At 39.5% G+C, this 24,933-nt stretch overlaps 1 protein-coding gene and 1 long non-coding RNA gene across 4 annotated transcripts; both read right to left on the bottom strand.

Annotated features, from left to right (window-relative positions):
• Positions 1 to 3: 3 nt before the first annotated feature.
• LOC307029059 (uncharacterized protein) lies at positions 4 to 10,912 on the bottom strand. 3 transcript variants are annotated; one of them, XM_079664640.1, is made up of 19 exons: positions 8,876 to 9,204; positions 8,586 to 8,712; positions 8,131 to 8,205; positions 7,442 to 7,831; positions 7,117 to 7,215; positions 6,652 to 6,885; positions 6,347 to 6,419; positions 6,089 to 6,182; positions 5,884 to 5,993; positions 5,487 to 5,609; positions 5,259 to 5,373; positions 5,083 to 5,145; positions 4,730 to 4,784; positions 4,412 to 4,503; positions 4,050 to 4,167; positions 3,807 to 3,908; positions 3,541 to 3,711; positions 3,191 to 3,367; positions 4 to 146 (listed from the first exon to the last, which is right to left on the bottom strand). In XM_079664640.1, exons 6-19 carry the CDS (start codon positions 6,728 to 6,730, stop codon positions 19 to 21), a joined length of 1,500 nt encoding a protein of 499 aa, XP_079520766.1. In that variant the 5' UTR covers positions 6,731 to 6,885; positions 7,117 to 7,215; positions 7,442 to 7,831; positions 8,131 to 8,205; positions 8,586 to 8,712; positions 8,876 to 9,204; the 3' UTR covers positions 4 to 18. The 3 variants fall into 3 exon arrangements, with proteins under 3 accessions (XP_079520766.1, XP_079520767.1, XP_079520768.1); XM_079664641.1 differs by having other exon boundaries at positions 8,586 to 8,706; XM_079664642.1 differs by lacking the exon at positions 4 to 146 and having other exon boundaries at positions 2,047 to 3,367; positions 8,876 to 10,912.
• A 5,928-nt stretch (positions 10,913 to 16,840) lies between these two features.
• Positions 16,841 to 24,091, bottom strand: LOC307028753. Its single transcript, XR_013805098.1, has 4 exons — positions 21,945 to 24,091; positions 21,266 to 21,422; positions 18,392 to 21,160; positions 16,841 to 18,307 (listed from the first exon to the last, which is right to left on the bottom strand). It is a non-coding gene; the product is annotated as an uncharacterized lncRNA (long non-coding RNA).
• Between the last annotated feature and the right edge of the window lie 842 nt (positions 24,092 to 24,933).

Genomic DNA, 24,933 nt, shown 5'->3' with positions numbered 1-24,933 from the left:
AGGCTTCCTCCACTGCACTCAACTTCTGTGGAGCTGATCTGCCACATGGCAAATATTGCCAATGCTGCAGCGTGGCTGCATTTGTACATCCCCCGTGCACAACCACAGACAGCGCTCTGCATCGCGCCATCCTCTCCCATGTAGATCTGTACAAATAAAGTAAGTACCATGTTTGTTAACATGCTATAATAGATTGAATGAGCAATACAAGGATGGTCCGGATCTGGGGGTGGGAGGGTTTATTTTTCCATAGTTTTGTCCTCTTGTCTGATTGTTGTTATTATTTGTTTTTTCTGTATTTTTTGTAATTTGTGTTGTATTGGTTGTGATTGTACATTGTATTTTTTTTAAATGTGTATTACATTTTTGAAAAACATTTGATAAAAAAAAATGGATTTGGTCAGGATCTAGACTCAGTGTGTAGTTTATGAATTAATCAATGCTCTCTACATTAGGAAAACACATACCAGTGTACCAGAGGGAGTCACACACAGCTGTGCCAAGATAACCAAACAAATTGACAAGATAACCAAAATCCTTGAATCTACACACAGCAAATAAACTCAAATGACACAACGAGATGTAAAAAGGAGATCACACATATAGTCGATATAAAACTGGCCGCTTCAATCTGAAGAGCAACTAAAACAAAACACGGGAGTGTACCTTGTTCTTGTGAACACTAATGTTATCCATAGCATACACACCCGTATACAGTACACCCGTTCTAGGTTCTGATTGGCTCTCTAGGTTGGCACTCTAGCTTCTGACTGGCTTTCCAGGTTGTCAATCACAGCCGTGGGCATATTATACTAGTCGACTCGTAACATCGCTAAACTTTTTTTCTTGACGGTTTTCTCAGTCAACTAATGCTATTGATAAGAGTAACATAAATTAACACAGCCCTGCACACTGCAGTCATTATATGCCGGGTCTGTGGTTCATCATCTTCTTTTTCATTCTCCTCCTTATTGACTGACATTAACGTTAAACATTGCACTTATGTTACTCACCGAAACCTTGTAAAGCCGGTCCCGCATGCTGGCTCTTACAGAACCGACTAACTCCCCTTTCGTGTATGTACAGCTCTCAACATGCCCAGACTTATAGTGATTTTCACCTCGTTTTATACTTTTATTCTCATTCTGAAAGAATGAGGTGAAATGTGCCAACGTGACGGCCATCTTTGTGTTGGTGACGCGTATTGTGCGGGACCAGAGACATGTAGTTCACTGAGCGGCTTAACACAAAAAAATGTGCTACTTAACAGTTTTACGACACATTTTTATTTTTTTGACTTGCAAAATGTTCTTTTAAATTGACAAACATCATATGTGTAGTTCGTGGCACAATTCAAACGGGATCAAAAGATACGTTTTCTCTCTCCATTGAATTCAATGTATAATTTTCCGCTTCCGGGGTCCCATGAGCTCCCCCGGAAAGGGAGGGACTTTGCCTCTCTATGTTTAGCATGTGTAGTTCTGGGGACGGGGTGGGGGAGGGGGGGGGTGGACCCGTCCGAGTCCAGTTTTGGATAGTCTGCCGTGGTTCCATCCCATTTCAAAGTGCTGTTTGACACTCGGCGTAACGGGCGTAACCCTCGGCGCATTCCAACATCCAATCACAGCTTGAGGACTAATCACGGGGGTTGTCAAACATAGCGGAGAGAATACTTACTTCCGGGTTTAAAATTCTCTAAAGCAACTTCTCTGAGCTGCTCCGACTCTCGGTCCTGACGGCTCCAAATGTCCGACATTATACAATCAAACAAATAAATAAACACAAGGATAATTGTGTCTTATTGTTGAGTAAATAACACTGTGTGGTTTAGAAAATAATACAACATGAGAAGTACGAGTTGGGAGTGAGAATGTGTTGATATTTACCCTGCATTATGCACATGTTACTAATAAAGGATTATGTAATTGTATGAACTCTATTTACAATGTATTCACATTAACAGTTCATAATCAACGAATGACAAAATGCAGTGACACGAAAACAACCATTTTATAGCATTTGTTTGAGTAATAAGAGGCAGTTAAATATAAAGGCAAGGCAATTTATTTTCATACACATCAGCAAGTCAAAGCGCTTTAAATAAACGGAAGTACAAAATATAAACACATTTTCACATTACTATGAACTCGGGCGAAACAAGTGCCTAGTTTAATATCGTTCTCATATATAGTGTTTTATAATGTTACATTACATTACATTGCATTTAGCTGACGCTTTTATCCAAAGCGACTTACAATAAGTGCATTCGACCAGGAAGATACAAACTTGAAGAAAGCAGAATCATATAAGTACATCAGGTTTCATAGAGCTAAAACATTTAAAGTGCTACTCAACTGGCTTTAGATAAGCCAGTCCTTTGTTAGTATATAAGTGCTTTGTTAGTACTTCTTTGTTAATAATTCTATCGCTCGAAGTGGAGTCTAAAGAGATGAGTTTTCAGTCTACGCCGGAAGATGTGTAAGCTTTCTGCTGTCCTGGTTTCAATGGGGAGCTCATTCCACCATTTTGGAGCCAGGATAGCAAACCCACGTGTTTTTGCTGATGGGAACTTGGGTCCCCCTCGCAGTGCGGTTGCAGCGAGCTGTTTGGCCGATGCAGAGCGGAGTGCACGTGCTGGGGTGTACGGTTTAACCATGTCCTGGATGTAGAAAGGGCCAGATCCATTCGCAGCATGGTACGCAAGTAAAAGTGTTTTGAAGTGGATTCTAGCAGTTACTGGAAGCCAGTGAAGGGAGCGGAGGAGCGGTGTGGTGTGGGAATGTTTTGGAAGGTTGTAGACCAGACGAGCCGCTGCATTCTGTCTTTATTTTGTATGGCTCTAAGTGTGTTTTAAATGTGTTTTGTCGTTATTATGGCGTATGGACGTGACACATCGCTTGTGAAAGAGCTCTCCAGTGCCTCTTTGTTGCTTGGCAGAAATCCATCTTAAACTGAAGGATGTTACTATATATTGGGTGCCAAATGGGACATGTTGATTAATGTTTATATAGTGCTTAACAAATAGTCAATAGACAGAAAATAATCGATTATGATCTTGATAATGAATCGTTTCAGTAATTTCCTATTTCACTTCGGCCTGACACAGTGACAGATGTGTTCTACTTATGTAAGACATGTAATGTGTTGAAGAGGTGATGAACATATTCAAATGTTAAGATCTCAGACATACTGCTGGTTTTGATGCCCTCCAAAGTCTGTCCTCTGAGTGCTTCCACTTCTTGCACTTCCTTCAGAAGGAACATGATGTGCTGCGACATCTCTTTCACCAGGATGCTCTGCTCCTCCTCCAAACGTCTGACCAGCATTACCTGGTCAAAGACAGACCTCTTCAACCTGAAGGTGTTGCCTTTAGGTTGAGGAAAGGAATGGAGTAGTGGACAAGGAATATGTATTCATATATTATATTATTACAGAATGATTTTCATTTCTGAGACACAAATCTTTGTAGCGATAGCATTGGTTCTTTCATATTTTGGTATAGACTAAAAAAACAACAAGCCAAACTAGCAATTATCCTACCATTTGCATGCCTCTCCCATGGTAAGATGTAGCCCTCTGTCAGATTGCAAGCCAACTCCTCGTCGATCTGTTCTTCCTGCACTCCGGTGTTGTATTGCACAACTTTTTCGCAAAGCTTCTTCTTCAGCTCTCTCATTCTCTTCCTCTTCCTTTGCCTTGCCTGGTTGCTGTCTGCAAAGTGAAACGGAAACAAAACTGTGTCATGGTGCCAGAATGTTTTTGTTGTTTTTGAAAGGTAATTTCAATAACTACGTTTGACAACAAACCATGCTGACGATACAGATCTTGCTTCCTGCGCAAAAGAGTGACGGTGATGTTCTCAATATCCACCCTCAGTCCTTCAGTACACCCTGGGGCGTAGACTCTCTCTAAATAATTGCAAAAAAACAATTGGAGAAGAGATACAATCAGTGACAGTCTCAGTTTCAACATATGGCCAACTTATATTGTGTGTCTAAACTTACAGTAATTAACAGATGTATATATGGAAAACCTGTGGTATGTCTTACCTGTGACTGCCCATTGCCTGACATCATACACCCACTGCTGTATGGTCTCCTGATCAAGGTTGTGCTCCTTTTTGAAGTCGCTGAAGCTGGCAGCTTCCACCTTTGCCTTCTCTGTGATCTTTACAAAAAAAAGAAAATGTCAGCGAAAAGCACCATGCAACACCATAATGCAAAGAACACCAGTTTTCAGTACAAGACCTTCAGAAGAACAGTTGAAACATTCCATGACACCATCTGACTTGCAAGAGGAAGTGTGGATAAGGGAGAACATAATGTATACTGTATAGCTATGAGGTTACATTGCAGAAATCCTTCATAAATATGTAATGTCAGATGAGAAGACAATTGTAATTTGCCCTTACTTTGACATATCTGTGGGCTAAAACTTGATGAAGGTTGTCCCTCTTCCTTCTGTTCCAGCCCATGGCCTGTTGAGTGAGCATGTTCACTCTTCCTAAAAAAGACAAAAAATATATCCACAAACAAAAAAAGTAAGTATTCACATCAAAAAGGCAATACTGAGTGAGAAACCTGATAGACATGACTAAACCCAATCGTTGAAAGGTTGTTGAACTGGTAATTACAGTAAAGTAATACACCAATAATGTTTTTAAGGAGGGAACTCTCTGTAAAATACTTATCAGGGCTGCCTTATCACAGTGTGTAGTGTTAATACCAACCTGCTTTTGTCATGTATTTTGTGACCAGAGCTGCCCTGGAGAGAAAGCTGTTCACCTATAATGAATGTTACAATTAATGTTCGGTCACCATCACATAACAATATCACCTACACATCATAGATCTTGAACTGGATGGTTTCAGAGAAAAATTGTGTACTGACTTCCTACAATATGCATGCATTTAGTGTTGCTGAACATATGAGCTGTCTATCTTTCATTTGAACTCAGACATAAAGGATATGCTTTAAACTAATCAACAGGCTTGTCACTGAGATGACACATACATATTTGTACTGCTTTCTATTAAGACTTCTTGTATCCATACAGTTACAATAATGCCATTAATAACATACCTGCTCTACTTCCTCTCCCACTGTGTTTCCTGCTCCGTCCTGACTTCTGCCACCGCATCTCACCTGCAACACAGCGCAAGTAGTGTTATGTAGCATTTCTTTAGAAGTTTTTGATATCCAATAAGGCATGCCATGCACAACATTTAAAAATCCTTTGCATTAAAGGTGTTATGAACCTCGCATTTTGCTGTATGGGCTTTAGCATGCATCACGCTAAGAAATGGCCTCATTTCTGTCAACGGCAGAAGCTCTGGTAATCCCCCGGCTATTTTGTTAAGGTATGGCCAGTACCTAAGAAGCAGTAGCAGCATTTTGTGACAATATCAATATCATCTAAAATGACTGCTGAGGCATAGGCCATTTTAAACATTGTTGTGGATGTGCAATATGACAGTGAGGATTACCTGCATGTTACATCCATACAGAAGTCAACATTTGCCTTCTTCAGCATCTCTTTTTGGAGAAACATTGGGTAAGCGTATATTTCTCCACGGAAGTGGTTCAGTCCTCGTAAGAGAAACCCATGTCTGATTAATCAGAAGAAAATCTAGTTGTTAATAATAAACTGACACAGCAAAGCCTGGCTTAAGCACTCATCTCTGTCATCTAGGTGGCTATAACAACAAATAACACTTGGATGTTACAAATGATGGATCAATTCCGCTTCAACATCAAAAGTGTTTAATGCTTCCAATTCTTACAAAGACTTAGACTTGGATTGCTATTAAAACTGAAATAATGAGACCAGACTCAAGAACCAAACACACATATACACACACAGACACACTTACAAATACATACCTGCAAACTGCCACTTGAATGCCCTCCTCGTCTATCTGGGCACCAGACTTTTTGGACATCTCTCTGCCAGCGGTGAATTTGGCAGTACCACAGACGGCACTGTCATTTCCCTATAAAGTCAGTTTATTACACACAAGTTTTGACATATATAAAAAAGAACACCACAGCTGTAACTGCAACTATCATAATAAGAAAAAAAACGTACACTTTTCATGTTGCCTCTGACAAGGTCAACAAATGTTGCGACTTCCTCGTACTTGGCCAGGAACAAGCCCTCATAGATTGGTGACTCCTCAGTCCTGTCCATGATAAGTTAACATACAAGTCAATAATACAAATCACAAAGCACTACATTACTATGACTTGTTTTAATGTCTGTTATGGCTACTCAAAGACAACCCCAAGGGCTACTATTTGTATTAGCGGTGTGTTCTTTATCATTTTCATTAATACCTATACCTACCCTTTTGACTTGGAAAAGCGGTAATGCTTGCGGTTTCCATCACAGCAGACAGCCAACATGTCTGGAGAACATGCTGGACAAACAAAGTGATGGACCTGACACATATCCTCTTGTTTGTACTGACAGAAGCAAAACTCGAAGAAGATTCGCTGAAATGTATCAGCACAGATAATACCTGTCTGTATATTGATTTATTAAAAGTGGATTAGTAATTGTTTTGAAAGCAATGCCAACAATTAATGATATGGTATACAGTAATATGATAATATTTGTTGTATCTTTCCGTGTGATTCAGGCAGATTTACCCGTCCAGCTTGAACAGATCTGTGCTCCAACATTTTCAGAAATGCCTGCCTGGACATGGCTGGTGCTGTCACCCTTCATGTGCTCGAATGAGGTGAACACATCATATTTGTAAAGCGTCTGGCAGTTGGTGCTAGCTGGCCAGTACCGATACAAAAGCAGGTCTTTAACCTCAGGAGTTCATTCTGCAGAGCAGGATGGACAGGATTTCCGAGGCAAGCAGACATTGTATCGTCCTGTGAACAAATGGACAAAGTAAAGGTATTTCAGTAATCAAACTGTGAGTTTGCTTTGACATATTGTATTTTATACATAGATGTGCATAATATGATGTATTAGCTATTTGACATGGCATGGGTGTTGTCTGAAAATGACCAGGTGATAAAAATCTTTGCGTTGCACAAAGTGGTAAAACTCTGCCGTACAATACTACTTGTACAAAAAGAAGGGCTTTCAGAACAACATACCGTTGATGGTGACCACAGAAATATGCTTCCAAGGAGTAACTGTGACGTCATCAGAGCATTCACAGATTGACCTTGGAGTAGGAACAGGCAGTTGACATACTGCAATATAGAAAATATGTTAGGAAGGGTGTATTTACAGTTTTTCCTTAATTCTCCAGATTATCAAGATATTCAATAACATTTTGCATAATTTCCACATATCTTGCAGCCCTAGTCAAAACCAATCATACTTTTTTCAATCAGCTATGTACACTTCCCATTCACACTTAATTTTGGGAACTACACTATAATGGGACATTGTAATGTAATGTTAATCTTTACATACTTTGTTCACAAAACTGAGGCTGGCCATTTTCATCCACCACCACAGCAGTTGTAGGGGGAATGGGCTCCAGAAATCCATTGAACACAGCCTCTCTGTCATGGAAGATATTCCTCTTGTGGGCCTCCATGTCACAGGTTGCACAGAGGAACTCCATGTCCAGTGGAACACAGTCCAGGCACCTAATAGCCGCTTCTTCTACACAGCATCTGTGGCACTTCTGAATGGCTATTCTCTCAGCTGAGAGATTTGCATTAAAAAGCATTGGCCTAGCAGTTTTCATTCTCACATCTGTGAGAAGCTGCCTTTGTGCCCAGGCAGACACCGTTCTGTCTGTTGCCCCCAGAACCTGGACTGCAGTTAGAGTGTCTCTTAACTCTTGGAGATGTGTTTCTAAAAAATAAAACAGCTGTTAAGACACCCTAAAACTGGTATGATGGATATTAAGGTAGTATACTGAAACACTTTTGAGTTGGAAAAATATATGCGGACTAATAATAGCAACATGCTATGAATCATCATATGCATCCAAAGCAATATTAGCAAGTGATACTTATACCAAATATGCATTCACTTGTCATGAAACAGTCAACACTCAATACTTTATTATGATTAACTAGATGAGTATAAAAATTGAAAAATTGGGAAAAACTTTAGTGCCAGTCAACTGCTGTTATAATCAATATACTCACCAAGACTACCAAACTCTTGATGTTCTAGCTGAAGGCCTTCCTCATTCACAGGATCGTCTCTTCTGGCTTGTGAAGCTGCAGAGACAGTCATTTTTGCTTAACCCTTCAATCAATCTAAAATTACACCAATTAATTGTAATATGAAAATGCTCTGTAAGGACTGCAGGTAATGAAACTAAGAACATATTACCACAGCATCACAATGACAATTTACATTTGCCATACTTTTATCCAAATCGAGGTACACATGTTCAAAAATACAACACAAGCAAGGATTATCAGTCACAGGCTCTTACAATATCTTGATTTAATTTGAAAATGTTTTAAACATTGCAACAGATTTGTCAAGAGGTATCTTTACATTACATAATTTCTTACTGTGTACACCAAAATAACTTTGTTATGAATTATCTTTATTCTTAGATTTAGAAATCATATTATAGTAAAGAACAAACCTGATGCGGAGCGTTGAGTTTCCCGTTGTCTCTCACGTCTGCGTGTGACCACTGGATTAGAAAGGGGTCTCTTCCTGCTTTTTCTTTTCTTTTTCGGAGGGATGGCAGGGGTTTCAGTAGCCTATATCTTTTCAGAGGTTGAGATCAACAACAAAGTTGTAATACAACATAAGACAGCAGCTCTTATATTTGAGCAATTATTTAACGGACCCTTTACATTACATCAATAAAAAGCAATAGCAATGATTATATTACAGACTTGGGTATTTGCTTATCATGAAAAGCCTCACCCTGGCCTCATGGACAAGAGCCTCGCTAATCAATGCTGCCATGTGCATCCTGGCCTCATTGGGATCCTCAAAGACCCTCACTTCACGGTTGAAGGACATGGCATACAAAGAGAGAGTGAGTAATTAAAAGAGAAAGTGAGAGAGTGATTGAAAAAGAGAAGGTGAGAGAGTGATTGAAAGAGACAGTGAGAGAGAGAGTGGCTCTTAAAAGTGCCGTAGGTTTTATATGTGTGTGTGTGTGTGTGTGGATATGTGTGTGTTGGTGATATAGAGTTGTAAAGAAGCTGTAAAACAGGAAAAATAAAAACATGATTAGGATTATTTAGAATAACAGTAACATCTGTGCATTATTCTATTATGCAATAATAATTTAGTATAATTTATACTGTGCATATTCTTATATTATGAGGGACATGGCATACAAACAATACAGACACAATATACAAACAATACACAAAATGAAGAGAGTGCAATAATAATTAATCTGTGCATTACTCTATTATGCAATAATAATTTATATATCTTATATATTTTAATTCTACAATGTAACAATCCCAATGTCCCCACTGGCCAGTCAAATCCTCTGGAAAAACTCCAGGTCCACATTTCTGTTCCACTCCATCGCCGATTCCACTATTACAACTCTGTGTTGAAAGCTGTCTTTACAACACATGGGCAAATACAAGCATTTAAACATATTTTTCTAGCAGGCACCTCCAATATCCAACTGTGCCGGGGACAGCTAATGTTATTTAGCTGTATAAACTATAAATGCTATCCAGCTACAAACTTTGACTGGAAAGCCGGAGGCTAGCTGAACGTGGCCGCTAGCTTGCGCGTAGCCTATTGTAAAACGCTAAATACACTACAAAATCAACACAATATCCAGGAATGAAACGCTATAGAGACTGTGCTACAGTGGAATAAATAAAAGCAATATCATTTCGTGTTTTAAAGAAATAAACTCCCCTTGATTTTAGATACTTACTGTAGTCCGTAGTGAGATGAAATGAATGAAAGTGACGTGATCGTAGGCAACGTCACGTGGCTACGTCACTGCCGTCAAGCGCGACATAACGTTGCCGTGGTAACGACGGCATCTTCTTCTGGTTTATCGTTGTTATAAAAAAAATGATTATTATTACTATTAATGATCAAATATGAATGTAATTGTCTTTTAAATAACGTAAACTAAAGGGAACAATCTATTTGACACAGCTGAAGCTCTGGCCTTCCTTAGAAAATAACTAATTTAATAAAAATGCACCTTTTTTTGAGAACAAACATTGGTAAATAATGCACCATAATACATTCTGACGAAAAATAAAAATTATTATGAATACAAATAAAATAAAAGAAGCCTCCCTTGAGTTACTACAAGCTATAAATTAGATTTTTTTAACGTTGTGTAGAATAAAAAGCTCACTGCAGGACGTTGTAGAAATGCGTGTGTGCACTAGGGGTTTCACAGCTAACAATATTTACTAGTCGACACATTTTTCAAAATAGTAGTCGACTAGTCGACTAGTCGTTACGTCATAATAAAGACACACAAAGAGAGGTGTACAACTGTATTTTATATTGGAACTCATACAGTAACATTAAACACTGCATTTTAATTTGTGTTACATGGCTGAGTAAATAACAAACAGTAACTGGACTCACCAAAATCGACAGCAAAAAACTCTTGTTTACATAAATGCCACGTAAATCCAGTGCGCAACACTTTATTCGCTGTCCTCCACGATAACGTCCACCTTTCCATATTTTTGGTTTGGTTTGAACACCAACGCATCGAAATGTGAGGGAAGGAGGCTTGACCGCTTTCGGGTGACAGTGTTGCCTGCCAGGGAAAAAACCCTCTCACTTGGGGTGCTTGTGGCTGGAATAGCCAGGTAGCTCCTCGAAAGCGGGGGAAGCGGTGCACGTTTTCTGCCCACCACTCCAGTGGATTATCCATTGTGGGGATATGCGGTGTCCGCTGGCAGTAATCCCGTAGCTCATCATCCGCATCACTGTTGACCCTTGTTTTCTTGCTGTTCGTTTGCCTCTGTTCAGTGCTGACACCGGTCGGTTGCTCACTGGTGCTAGCATTACTGCTAGTGCTAGCTGTCGGCAGCGGGTGTCTCATCTTCAGATGGTTGCGCATAGCAGATGCATTTGTATTGTACTTCAGTACAGCTGTACACAACTGACACTTCACTGTGGAGTTGGTTACATCTTCGTTGAAGTACTGCCATACATAAGAATGTCGGACGTGTTTTGTAGCATTTTGCAGCACCTCGTTTACCTCCGTTTTTTCCCACGACTAGTCGACTAGGTCCTACAGCGCCGACTAGTGGTAAAGGTAGTTGACTAGTCGATTAGTTGGTGAAACTAGTTGGTGAAACCCTAGGGTTTCACCAACTAATCGACTAGTCGACTACCTAGTCGTGAAAAATTTGAGGTAAACGAGGTGCTGCAAAATGCTCCAAAACACGTCCGACATTCTTATGTATGGCAGTACTTCAACGAAGATGTAACCAACTCCACAGTGAAGTGTCAGTTGTGTACAGCTGTACTGAAGTACAATACAAATGCATCTGCTATGCGCAACCATCTGAAGATGAAACACCCGCTGCCGACAGCTAGCACTAGCAGTAATGCTATCACCATTGAGCAACGGACCGGTGTCAGCACTGAACAGAGGCAAACGAACAGCAAGAAAACAAGGGTCAACAGTGATGCGGATGATGAGCTACGGGATTACTGCCAGCGGACACCGCATATCCCCACAATGGATAATCCACTGGAGTGGTGGGCAGAAAACGTGCACCGCTTCCCCCGCTTTCGAGGAGCTACCTGGCTATTCCAGCCACAAGCACCCCGAGTGAGAGGGTTTTTTCCCTGGCAGGCAACACTGTCACCCGAAAGCGGTCAAGCCTCCTTCCCTCACATTTCGATGCGTTGGTGTTCAAACCAAACCAAAAATATGGAAAGGTGGACGTTATCGTGGAGGACAGCGAATAAAGTGTTGCGCACTGGATTTACGTGGCATTTATGTAAACAAGAGTTTTTTGCTGTCGATTTTGGTGAGTCCAGTTACTGTTTGTTATTTACTCAGCCATGTAACACAAATTAAAATGCAGTGTTTAATGTTACTGTATGAGTTCCAATATAAAATACAGTTGTACACCTCTCTTTGTGTGTCTTTATTATGACGTAACGACTAGTCGACTACTATTTTGAAAAATGTGTCGACTAGTAAATATTGGTAGTTGTGAAACCCCTAGTGTGCACCACGACAAAGGAGCCTCATTCACTTTACATTGGGGTTGTTTGCGTGGTGCCGACACGGAAATATAAAAGATTCCGTGACTCCACCACGCAATGCGGTGTTAAGGAGTCGTGGAGGAGTCACGCATTCTGGTGAGATCAGGTTGCATAAATGTGCGTCTGCTGCTGTGGGGAAACTATGGAAACTACAGTTTTCTATAGCGGACTACAACATGGATGTATAATAAGAAGGAGGGACTACTGTAAACTCATAATAGAGACTCTGCACCATGCTCTGATGCTGTTGTTGTATGCTTTATGAACGTGGACAACAGAGAAACATATTCTTCATGAGCAAAGATGGAATTGAAATAAAAAAGGAAAGGGAAACTTATGCTCGTCACCCTCTCCCTCCGGTCCACATTAATACAAATGATCCCAATATGATTTTATTAACTATGAAAAGATCTTAAAATAAATACAAATGTATTTATTGCGACAACATCGAGGCCTGTCACCCGCTGCCACGGAGAAATAAAACCGATAAACCGGCAATAATAATAAGGTTTGCCAACAGAAAACATAAAACTGAACTTCTGAAACAGGGAAGACGGCTTAAGGGCTCGGATGTATATATGAATGAAAACCTCACTAAAAGAAATGCTGAGATCGCCAGAAAGGCCCGATTCCTGAGAAAACAGCAAAAAATACAATTAACATGGACTGCAAACTGCAAAAATCTTCATCAAGCTTAACGGATCACCAGAACAAGCCAAAGTGTTAATCATCAGGGACCTGGATGAACTGGAAAAATACCAATGAAACAAATCAGACAAGGTAACGAAAATAAAACACTACCATGACAATTCCAGATAATATACACATATCTCCATCAAGACTAGAAACTTTTGCATATACAGAGCATAAAACACAGGACATGGAAAATGACATTGATCCGGTAAACAACTTACTGAACAATATCAACAACAGCTGCAACTATTTCACAGAAGAGCAATTCAATGTAACGTGTCAATAAGAAGAGAACATATCAATTATCCACTTCAATAGCAGAAGCCTATATGCTAACTTCCTCAACATTAAAGAATATCTAAGTCAGCTTAAGAACCCATTCAACGTCATAGCAATATCAGAGACCTGGATCAGTGCTGAGAAAGGTGTGGACTTTGAGATGGATGGCTACGAACTGAATTATACAAACAGAAGGAATAAGAGTGGAGGGGGTGTGGCAATCTATGTGGATAAAGGAATGAACTATAAGGTGGTGGAGAGCATGACAACAGCTGTTGACGATTTGTTTGAATGTGTTACAGTAGAAATTTGTATCGTAAAGTCTAACATTTTTATTGTGAGTTGTATATACAGTACAGAGCTCCTGGAACCTGTATTGACACATTTACAGATAGGGTAGAAAACATGTTTACAAATCATTACAAAAAATTATGTTTATCTGTGGGGATTACAATATTGACCTGTTGAATCCAAATAAGCATAAAATGACAGAACACTTAATCAATACTTTGTACAGTATGGGTTTGTATCCTAAAATTACCAGACCTAGTAGAATCACTTCTCACTCTGCTACATTAATAGACAACATATTCACAAACATTATGGAAAACAATACAGTAGGCGGACTATTATATATTGACATAAGTGATCATTTACCTGTTTTTATTGTCTATCACTGCAGTTGTAAGAAACCGAAAGTTGCCAGCCATTTCAAATACAAAAGATTGAGAACTGAAGATAACATAATTGCATTTAAGAATGACTTACTAAAGCAGAATTGGAGGGTAGTATATGAGAGAGACGATATTGACAAGGCCTATGATACATTTCTAAACATCTTTAAAGCACTTTATGACAAAAACTGTCCTGTGAAACAATGCAGAGAGAGACACAAACAAACTCATGGATGCATGGATCACTAATGGCCTAAAACTTGCCTGCAAAAAGAAAAATACACTATATAGACAATTCATAAAATATAGAACTTCAGAAGCAGAAAATAAATATAAAAGATATAAGAATAAATTAACCCATATTCTGAGGATATGTAAAAAAGAATACTAGAATAAAATATTAGAGAATAATAAGAATAATATGAAAGGTTTATGGAAAGTATTAAATAGTGTCATTAGAAATGGAGCAAAAAGTTTTTTGTGGACAAAAATAATAACAGAAGATGTGGTTAATGGTTTTGATGAATTCTTTGTAAATGTGGGGCCAGATCTGGAAGAAAAAATTAAAACCGTAGAAACAACTAAAGGGGAAGGTACGGACCTCTGGAATGAAAACAATAGCTTTTTCTTCCTCACACCAGTCCAAGAAAAAAAAATCATCGATACTGTGCGAAAATGTAAAAGCAAATCCTCGACCGATTGGAATAATATTGATATGATTATAGTAAAAAACATTATTGAAGAAATTGCAGAACCATTGACTCTTCTCTTTAACTTGTTTTTTCAATCTGGTAAATTCCCAAATAAAATGAAAATAGAAAAAGTTATGCCATTATATAAAACTGGGGATAAACACCATTACACAAATTACTGACCTGTTTCATTGCTCTCTCAGTTTTCCAAGGTCCTTGAAAAACTTTTTACAAAAAGACTTGACAGTTTAATGGAAACACATCAGCTTTTGGACGACAGTCAATATGGATTCAGGAAAGATAGATCAACATCTATGGCACTAATGGAATTAAATGAGGAAATAGCAAACTGCATGGACAATAAAAAACAAGCAGTGGGAATATTTATAGACTTACAAAAAGCATTTGACACCATAGTTCACAATATTTTACTGATAAAACTGGAAAGGTATGGCATATTTATAGACTTACAAAAAGCATTTGACACCATAGATCACAATATTTTACTGATAAAACTGGAACGGTATGGCATCAGAGGGGTGGGATTAAACTGGGTGAGAGATTATTTAAGCAACAGACAACAATTTGTTGAAATTGGTGAACATAAATCAGAATACATGAACATAACTTGTGGAGTACCTCAGGGGTCCCTGTTGGGTCCAAAGCTGTTCATAATATACATCAACGACATTTGCAGAGTATCAAATATATTGAAATTTATTTTATTTGCAGATGACACTAATATTTTTTGTTTCCGGTGACAATTTGAAAGTGCTAATGGAAGTGATAACAGCAGAAATGATTAAAGTAAAACATTGGTTTGACACAAACAAATTATCATTAAATATACAGTAAGCAAAACAAAGATTATGTTATTTGGAAAACATAAAACAAATCCACAGGTGCAATTAATACTAGATAACATAAACATAGAAAGAGTATATGAAATTAAGTTCCTTGGTGTGGTTTTAGACAACAAAATCAGCTGGAAACCTCATATCACTCATGTAAAAGCAAAACTGGCTAAGACTATCGCAATATTGGGAAAAGCCAGATACATTCTGGACTACAACTCATTGTATACTATATTATAAAACGGACAAGTCAAATCAAGCAATCTGATTGGTTCTTAGCCGTGATATACTGAGCGTATACCACGGGTAGAATTGTAAGTTACTTTTCACAACAAGTCAGTATCCCTCCGCGTCTGAGAAAAACAGTATACCATTGGGCTGAAAAGCTGCTTTCGTACTGGAACAAGAAAGCAGCGGAGAAGTAACGGGGCAGAAGCCCTCCTTTTTGACGCAGCGGTCCAGACATAGACATCAAACGGCAAAACATATTCAGTGTGCAGTTCCTTTGGCATTAGGGCAGGGATATCTAGATACTTTTGAAGGTTTAACATAATGAATTGTGCTACTTTTAAAGCAAGCAATGATGTTTTCAAATCTGTAATCAAAGAGGTCTGCAAAAACGCTATGGAGCAATCAGATTGCTTGATTTGACTTGTCAGTTTTATAAATATATTTAAATGTCTTCCGTTACGAAACAAACTTACAAAGCATAAAATGGAAACATTTAAGATTAACTTCGACCTCCGGGGGGGTCTTACTATAGTATTGAGGAGTGGATTGAGCAGTGCCTATCTCCAGAAAAAAAAGCACCTAAACTACGACATGCAGAGCTACTTGAAGAGTAGGTAGAACAACTGGAAAAGTACCACCATTCAAAAGCTTTCTGATGCAGGTCTTGAAACAAAGCAGAGAAATTATGACCGTTAGTGGCCACAGGTGCGAAAGCTCTCTCCAGAGCTACTGGAAACCCAATCTCGGGGACCGGAGAAAGTGGAGCAATATTCTCGTCACGCCAAGCAACAGCCTCGAACAACCTCAACCTATACAAATGACCACGTAAGCCATGCTACTGATGCTGGACAGTTTTTCCGTGGATGCACAATAAACAGCAACATACACATTAATGTAAATAAACAGCCAAATAATGGATCAACGCTCTCTGTCTAATATGTTCGCTTGCTGTTAGTGTTGTTGCATAGGAACCACCTTGCATTATGTTTTGTGCAGAAGGCAACGGAGGGACTATTTTATTTTGAACATCATTATTTACTAATAAAAACTATTTAAATTAGAGTGTGTATTTTTCTTTCATATTGCCACACTTGGTAACCGTTTTATAAAAGCAATAGCTCACTTCAGGCCGTGATATATGCTCATTATATCACAGCTAAGGGGCGTGAACCACGCCCCTTAGCTGTGATATAATGAGCATATACCACGGCCTGTCGTGAGCTATTGCTTAAGTATACAACACACTGATATTGCCATATCTGATTTACTGTGTGGAGATTTGGGGAAACACGTACAAAACCAACCTACAGCCGCTATGCACATTACAAAAAAGGGCTATAAGAGTTATCAATAATGTTGGATATCTTGAACACACTAATGTATTATTTTTGAAGTCACACATATTGAAGTTCATTGATCTGGTTAAATTTAAAACGGCACAAATCATGTACAGAGCAAGACATAATCTACTCCCTAGGAAATTAAAAACATTGTTCGTAGACAGAGAGGGCGGGTATAATTTGAGAGGAAATCTACATTTTAAACATCTCAAGGTCAGAACAACTCTGAGAAGTATGAGTATAACAATCTGTGGGGTGATTTTATGGAATGGGTTGGAGCAGGAGTTAAAACAAAGCACAAGCATAATTCAGTTTAAAAGGATGTACAGAAACACTTTTTTGAAAAACTATAAGAATGAAGAGAGGTGATTGAAGATGATAAATTATTGAAAATGTATGTATAAATGTAAAGATGTGAGTAGGAATAACTTGCAGAAACTTAACATCTATCACTGTGTATATTACCATTCAAACATCTTTTAAAAGTTGAACAAACCCCACACAGCTCAGTAAAGACTGTGAAATGTTGACTTTATTTGATCATTTCAGTAAAAACTAACGTTCATATTTCTCTTTTTGATTATGATACTGATGAACGTTCAAAACAAAGCACTTTGGCAACTTACCAATTACGTTTTAAAAAGCTTAATAAGCACCGTAACTTTCCTGATATAATTTCTCGGTCATAATCGTTTGTTTCCGTGAACGGCCGTCTGTTGCGTGACGGCAAATGCTGCGGCTGCAAGGCATTGTGGGGCAGCATTTTCTCCTCTCCTTTCGTCAAGGGAGGTCCAGTGGTTCCTAAGCTAAAGGAGGTTATAAAGGAAGTTTGAAACCTCGGCCCAATCCCAAACCACTCCCTCGACCCTACCCCTCCGTGACGGAGTGAACTCCGTCTGTAGCCACACTCGCAGCTCAACGAGGCTCCCTCCTGTCAGATGGAGGGAGTAAATAGAGTGGCGAAGTCACGCCCACTTACTTCCGCATCATGGGACCTTATTCCGAAAAAATAATACATTGAAGTCAATGGAGAGAGAAAATTTATCTTTTGATCCCGTTTGAATTGTGCCATGAATTACACATATGTTGTTTGTCAATCTTAAAAAATAATTTCCATGTCAAAAAATTCAAAGTTTGTCTTAAAACTATTGAAATATGAGACTGTGAAAAATACGCAACTAGAAAGACTACAAATCCCAGAGTCGCGTAAGTGCTGTCATAACTGATGTATTCCCTCCAGATAGCTAAACATACATTTACTTACTGTACTTACTTACTTTAACAAGATGCCTGTGTGCTTTGTACCAGGTTGTTATCATACCAGTAATAGTACCTCTTGCTCGTTCTCGAAGAGCAACTAAAACAAAACACGAGAGTGTACCTTGTTAGCTAAGGTTAGCTAGCTGACATTAACGTTACACATTACACTCGTGTTACTCACCGAAACCTTGTAAAGCCGGTCCCGCATGCTGGCTCTTACGGAACCGACTAACTCCCCTTTTTCGTATGTACAGCTCTCAACATGCCCAGACTTGTAGTGATTTTCACCTCTTTTAATACTTTTCGCCTCATTCTGAAAGAAAGAGGTGAAATGTACCAACGTGACGGCCATCTTGGTGTTGGTGACGTCTGCAAGACCAGCGTTGTAGTTCATTGAGCGCTTCACACAAAGAAATGTGTAACTTCACAGTTTTACGACACATTTTAATTGTTTTGACTTGCAAAATTATCTTTTAAATTGACAAACATCATAAGTAATTCGTGGCACAATTCAAACGGGATCGAAAGATAATCTTTCTCTCACCATTGACTTCAATACATTATTTTTCCGATATAAGGTCCCATGGAGGTCCACCGGAAGGGGAGGGACTTCGCCACTCTATACAGCGGCAAGCTTTGGGACGGCCTCCCCTCTCTCCGGCGGAAACAGGATATGCCGTAACTGCATGTAACAACGGTTTCAAATCAGCATCTCTTTGACAAAAAATGTAAATTAATAACTCAAATAAAACTACAAACATCTTTGATTGTGTTACTTTTTTGTAAAGCTCTTTTAGTTTTAAACCTGATGTTTATAAGCTTCTTAGTTTTTGCAACAGTCTGTAAATATACACAACTTTATAATAAAATACATACATTTACCTTGTTCTAGACTAAACACAGGTATGATCCTAAGTTAAAAACATATGAGGTTATCATGAGGTTGTTAACATCGCAGTTTATCAGTGGATGTTTGCTGGAACTACTTGTCAACAGCGCGTTTCCTGACGGACACACAGCGTCACTCCGGTCAGGTAGAGACCGGTCTCAAGTCAGCACCGCTGCAGACTCGCCCACTCCCCCTCCACACCGCTCCACACTCGTTGGTTTTGAACAGCCCTCAATATGGCGGACCCTCCGCGCGAACGCGCAAACGGAGGGGTAGGGTGTAGGGGTAGGGTGTAAGGGGCGGTTCGGGAATGGGCCCTCCTTTCCTATCATCTAGAGCAGGGGTTCCCAAACTTTTCAGCCCGCGACCCCCAAAATCACAGTGCCAGAGACTGGGGGGGGGATGCTAGTGAATTAATTTCAGAAAAAAAAAGTTTGAGAAACAGTGGATTGTCAAAGAAAAAAACGTTATCATTAATAATAATTAATTTTTTTAATTATAATTTTTTTTAATCTTTTTTTATTATTTATTTCCCATTTTTATTTTGTAATCATCTCGCGACCACCACTTTGGGAACCCCTGGTCTAGAGAATTCGAACGGCACTTATCATGGCTGCCACTGAGGGACTTCCGGGTCATTTCACTCCGTTAGGAAGGTTCCTAAGCTAAATGGACTATTCGACTTCAGCCAGAGAGCAGCAGTGAGCACACCTCAGGCTGTGTTTTATATTTGTATTCTTTATTTCTGCTGTATTTCACACGAAAAACCTTTAGTGGAAACGTTTTCACTTATATGATTTAAAAAGAAACAACAACGGCAAAGTGGCAAGGCTTGCCCACCCTGCGTTGGGGGTGAACAGTGACTCATTTGGGAAGGCATGGCCCGCGAATGGCCCCCGATGACACCGACCCTGGTGTGCATACTTTTTTATTTTTTAATATGTAAGTATATTCTCTTCACTTTATCTGCACTATACCTCTGCTGTAAATGTCCTTGTTGTGTGACGAATTAAGGAGTTCTGATTCTGATCATCAGAAGCAGCGGACACACCTGACTGAAGGTAATTGTACTCAGTTACCCCAGAAACCAGACTCCATGACCGCTATAAGAGCATCACAGCATTTAGCCAGACCCAGCATGCACCTGTTGGTCACACAACAATGTGGGTATGTGTGATTTGGGTCACTGTACATTCCCACCATTACATCAGTGCTTAATGAAGGCGTGTGTTACATTCTTTAACTACACAGAGGAACAAAAAAGCCAACAGAAACCATAATGATGTCATCCTTCACTTTATTTTAGCTGTGTATTTTTGTACAGCTCACTGTTTGCAGGGCTGCCAAGTTTCACTAAAAAGTAGGAGTGAGACTTTCGGGGGAAGATGTGTTCTGCCACCGACCAAAGGTCGGCGGCGAAAAAAATGTGGCCTTTTTTAACGTCGATTTAGAGGAATATCTCAATTTAAATGAACATTAAGACTGTTGTGATGTCTTCACCCCCATGCCAGCTGCTCTCCCTGCACTGTCGACCTCCTCATGCTTATATAGTGTTAATAATTGACCAGCACAAGTAGAAATGAAAACAATTATAACAAGGAAAGGTAAATACATTTATTTATAAAATGTCAATATAAAGAAAACATAGCAGCCTTTTAAGAAACAATAGCAGCCTTTTCCTTTAGTGCATTTTTTTTTTAAGTGTAACAAAATTAGAACCAGAATAATATATATATAACATATATTATACAAAAATAAAAGTGCATGTCTTTGTTTGTGTGTTTTGGTTTACATGACATGTCTCATGTTGTAGGTGTTTGTGGCAGATTTTGATGCCTTGATGACAGAGGGAGGGGGCTCCCATTTGAAACACTGTGGCTCAAGGTTTGCCATCTTCACAGTCATGATGGATGATAGAGTTCCATCAAGAGCCAAACTGTTTCGGGTTTTGGTTCTGTTCAGTCCCAACACAGAGAACACTCGTTCAGCATTTGAATGTGGAAGTACCAACATCAACTTGGCAATACGAGAGAGCCTCCCAAATCTGCTCATACCGGTCACCTTTGAAAAATGTACATAGGAAGCCTAATTACTCTCAAGTATTTTTGTATAGAATTAAGTTGATTACGTCAATGGGTATTTCAAAGGGTGCAGAATAATTCTTACCTTATTCTTCATTGATGCCATGTTCCCCCAAAAGCACTCAATGTCGAACGTGGCTGGGTCTTCGGGCATGGCAATGTCCATGGACAGGTAGTCCAGAAACTCCTCACTCAGTTTGTCACGCTCGTCAGGTCCGTTGTATGGGAGAAGTTTAGGTAACCTAAAAATAACACAATGTGGTAAAGTAATGTAGCTGAAACGGGTTGTTTTTCAGATGTGGTCATTAAACTTTCCAATCTATTAAGAAAATGTTAAGAAAATGTGACAAGAGCAAAGAGTCTACCTGACATCTTTCAGACTTTCAAACTAACAGACAAACAGATAGAAATCGAAGTATACAAAGGAATGAATGATCCAGTCTCAAAAGATAGCTACATGTTACTGTTTGATTGATTGAATATTTTATTAGACAGAAATGCAAACAGCACAGGTACAGTACTGTAAATTCCCTTAGCTCATAGCAAGTATCCAATAGCTCACACACGCAAATACGTGATGATTTAACTAACACTGCTATTAGTCACGGTTGTTTGTTGTTAAAACCACCGAAGCAACCTGCCAGACTGCTCACCAGCAGCCTGTGTAACGTTCAGTCTCACGTAGTCAGACCAGACCCAAGGTTGACTTCATCAAAATAAAAATATTTGTAAAATGTGTTTGTAAAAATGAGGTGGTTACCTACCGTTTAACCTCCCGCTTCAGATGAAAATGTCAGTCACGGCATTATTGAGGGGCTGACAGACATCTCACGTTTACTTTTCGATTTCTCCGCCATAAGTGTTCTCATAGAGTTGTCTTCATAGTATAGAGACGCAATGACCCGCCCTAAGCTGCCTCTGATTGGTTTGTATACGTGGTGCCTTTCGTTGGGGGCTGATGATTGGTTATCACATATCTCGGTCAGCCAATCGGGGGCAGAATAGGGCGGGCTCACCCTGTCCCTGACTCGAACTACGGAAAGCCTCAAGCAACAAGTTATGGAAATATATCATTAAATAAAAAAATAATTATAAAGTAGTGAGAGGGGGAAAAAAGCGTGTGAAATGGCAAGTGTGGCGTGAGGCGTGTGAAGAGGTTAAATTGCGTGACTCTCACTCTCAAAGGGTGAGACTTGACAGCTCTGATTTGTAAGCCCCGGCCCAGGTTAAACTGAACACCCCATAACTCTCATTTCACTCTTTACCGATGCCCAGTGACTTAACAAGGGTTAATGTCCCGCCACCGTTCGAGACGGATTCTGAGCACTTCAACGCTGAAATGAACCTATCTTGGTTAAAGGAGACCTATCATGCTATATTTAAATGATATAGTGTATGACCATACCTATATAAGGTATATTTATACATTGTATTTTTCAAAATACCGAACAAATAATTTTTTAGCCATGCCTCGTTTCGCTCATTTTCGCTCTATTCCAAGCCTGTCTTTGACAATTCTGAGCAGCTGCTGACCACTCCCGCCTGCAGAAGAGGGGGGCATGAGCCGGCGAGAGTCACGTTACCATGTTTGCTGTGATTAGAAGTGTGGAATAAACATGTCATCTCAGAGCAATGCATGTGTTCAAGCATATTATCAATTTGATCTAGAAACTGACCCTGAAGCAGCGGAGGTTTTGGTGAAGGTGCAAACATCTCGGTTGCAGCAGGACGTTTCTGAATGGTTAGTTGACAAGCTGTTGTCCCTATTTATTTTACTCTGTTTGTTACGATGCTTGCTACTTATTCCGTTCATATTTTGGCTAATTAGCAAGAATGCAATGTGTACAGTTTGTAACTTAGAGTTTGACCCAGCAATAAGTCTCTGAAAGGCGGGGAAAAGTTGTGTGGATAGAGGCAGAGCGCACCCAGAGGACAGGCTGCGACACCTCACTTTGTAACCCAGGAAAGGAGCAGGAATCCTGGGTACGTGAGTGTTTAAACTGTTTTAATCCGACAGCCGCTGATGTGCACGGAAGTCTGTCCGTTTCGTTAACATTTGAATAGCCAAATGGATGGAAATCCGTCCTACAGTATATGCGAATGAGAGGTTTAGCAATGCACGTGGCCGTGGCTCATTCGCCTGATAGGTGGAGAGTTGACCAATAAGCGGAGCACCTCTTTGTGACGTAGAAAAGTGTTGAAATCTGGATCCGTTTTTTTCAGATCCACTGCAGCCCCTTTTTTTTTTTAGATTTGGCTAAGGAGGAAAATAGAGGGTTGTGTTTTCTGACACTTGGTGAGTTCCCTGGAACACCGGTGACACATATTCATGTATAAAAGACGTACAAAGGTGCATTTTGCATGATAGGTACATATAGGTACAACAATTAGCACCTACTGGAGAAAAAACAAACATATCTGGTACTTTTATATAAAATCAGAAATGTGTGTACATAAATGAGAACAAAAGTCAACTTGCATATTCTTTAAACTCTAATGTAAACTTTGCAAATCTGTCCTATTTGTTTCAAAAACTACATAGCCCTTTTCACTATCAACACATCTAGACTTTGTATTATCTGTGTCTTGACCTTTAGTGTTATGCTTTAGTATACAAAGCCACATTCCTTCAAATACACTATGTGTGACTCTTGTCTGAAACATGATTCTGAGAAGCTCACACTGAAAGTCCTGCTTCCACTGGATTCTTTAGGATTTGATCCGATGTAAAATGCCTCTAAGATCTTTGTTCAAGCCATATTCATCAATGTTACTGACTCTCAGCGGGGTCTGAATGATGTCTCACAGGGACGTGTTGCTTTAGATGGGTCACACTCAACACATGACTATTACACCGGCAGGTATGATAAGTATATACAGGACTGTCTCAGAAAATTAGAATATTGTGATAAAGTTCTTTATTTTCTGTCATGCAATTAAAAAAACAAAAATGTCATACATTCTGGATTCATTACAAATCAACTGAAATATTGCAAGCCTTTTATTATTTTAATATTGCTGATTATGGCATACAGCTTAAGAAAACTCAAATATCCTATCTCTAAATATTAGAATATCATGAAAAAGTATACTAGTAGGGTGTTCAACGAATCACTTGAATCGTCTAATTAACTCGAAACACCTGCAAGGGTTTCCTGAGCCTTGAAAAACACTCAGCTTGGTTCAGTAAACTAAATCACAAGTATGGGGAAGACTGCTGATCTGACTGCTGTCCAGAGGACCGTCATTGACACCCTCCATCAGGAGGGTAAGACACAAAAAGAAATTTCTCAAAGAGCAAGCTGTTCACAGAGTGCAGTTTCAAAGCACATCCACAAAAAGTCTGTTGGAAGGGGGAAATGTGGCAGGAAACGCTGCACAACCAAGAGAGATGACCGCAGCCTTAACAGCATTGTGAAGAAGAGTCGCTTCCAGAATTTGGGGGAGCTTCAAAGACAGTGGACTGAAGCTGGAGTCCAGGTATCAAAAGTCACTGTTCACAGACGTGTCCGGGAAATGGGCTACAATAGCCGTATTCCCATGGTCAAGCCACTTCTGAACTCAAGACAACGGAAGAGGCGTCTGACTTGGGCTAAGGAAAAGAAGCAATGGACAGTTGCACAGTGGTCCAAAGTCCTCTTTTCAGACGAAAGCAAGTTTTGTATTTCATTTGGAAGTCAAGGCGCCAGAGTCTGGAGAAAGGCTGGAGAGGAGCCAAATCCAAGTTGCTTGAAATCCAGTGTGAAGTTCCCA

Source organism: Notothenia rossii (genome assembly GCF_949606895.1).
Source record: "Notothenia rossii genome assembly, chromosome: 2".
NCBI lineage: Eukaryota > Metazoa > Chordata > Actinopteri > Perciformes > Nototheniidae > Notothenia > Notothenia rossii.
This window is presented reverse-complemented; position numbering and strand designations above follow the sequence as displayed.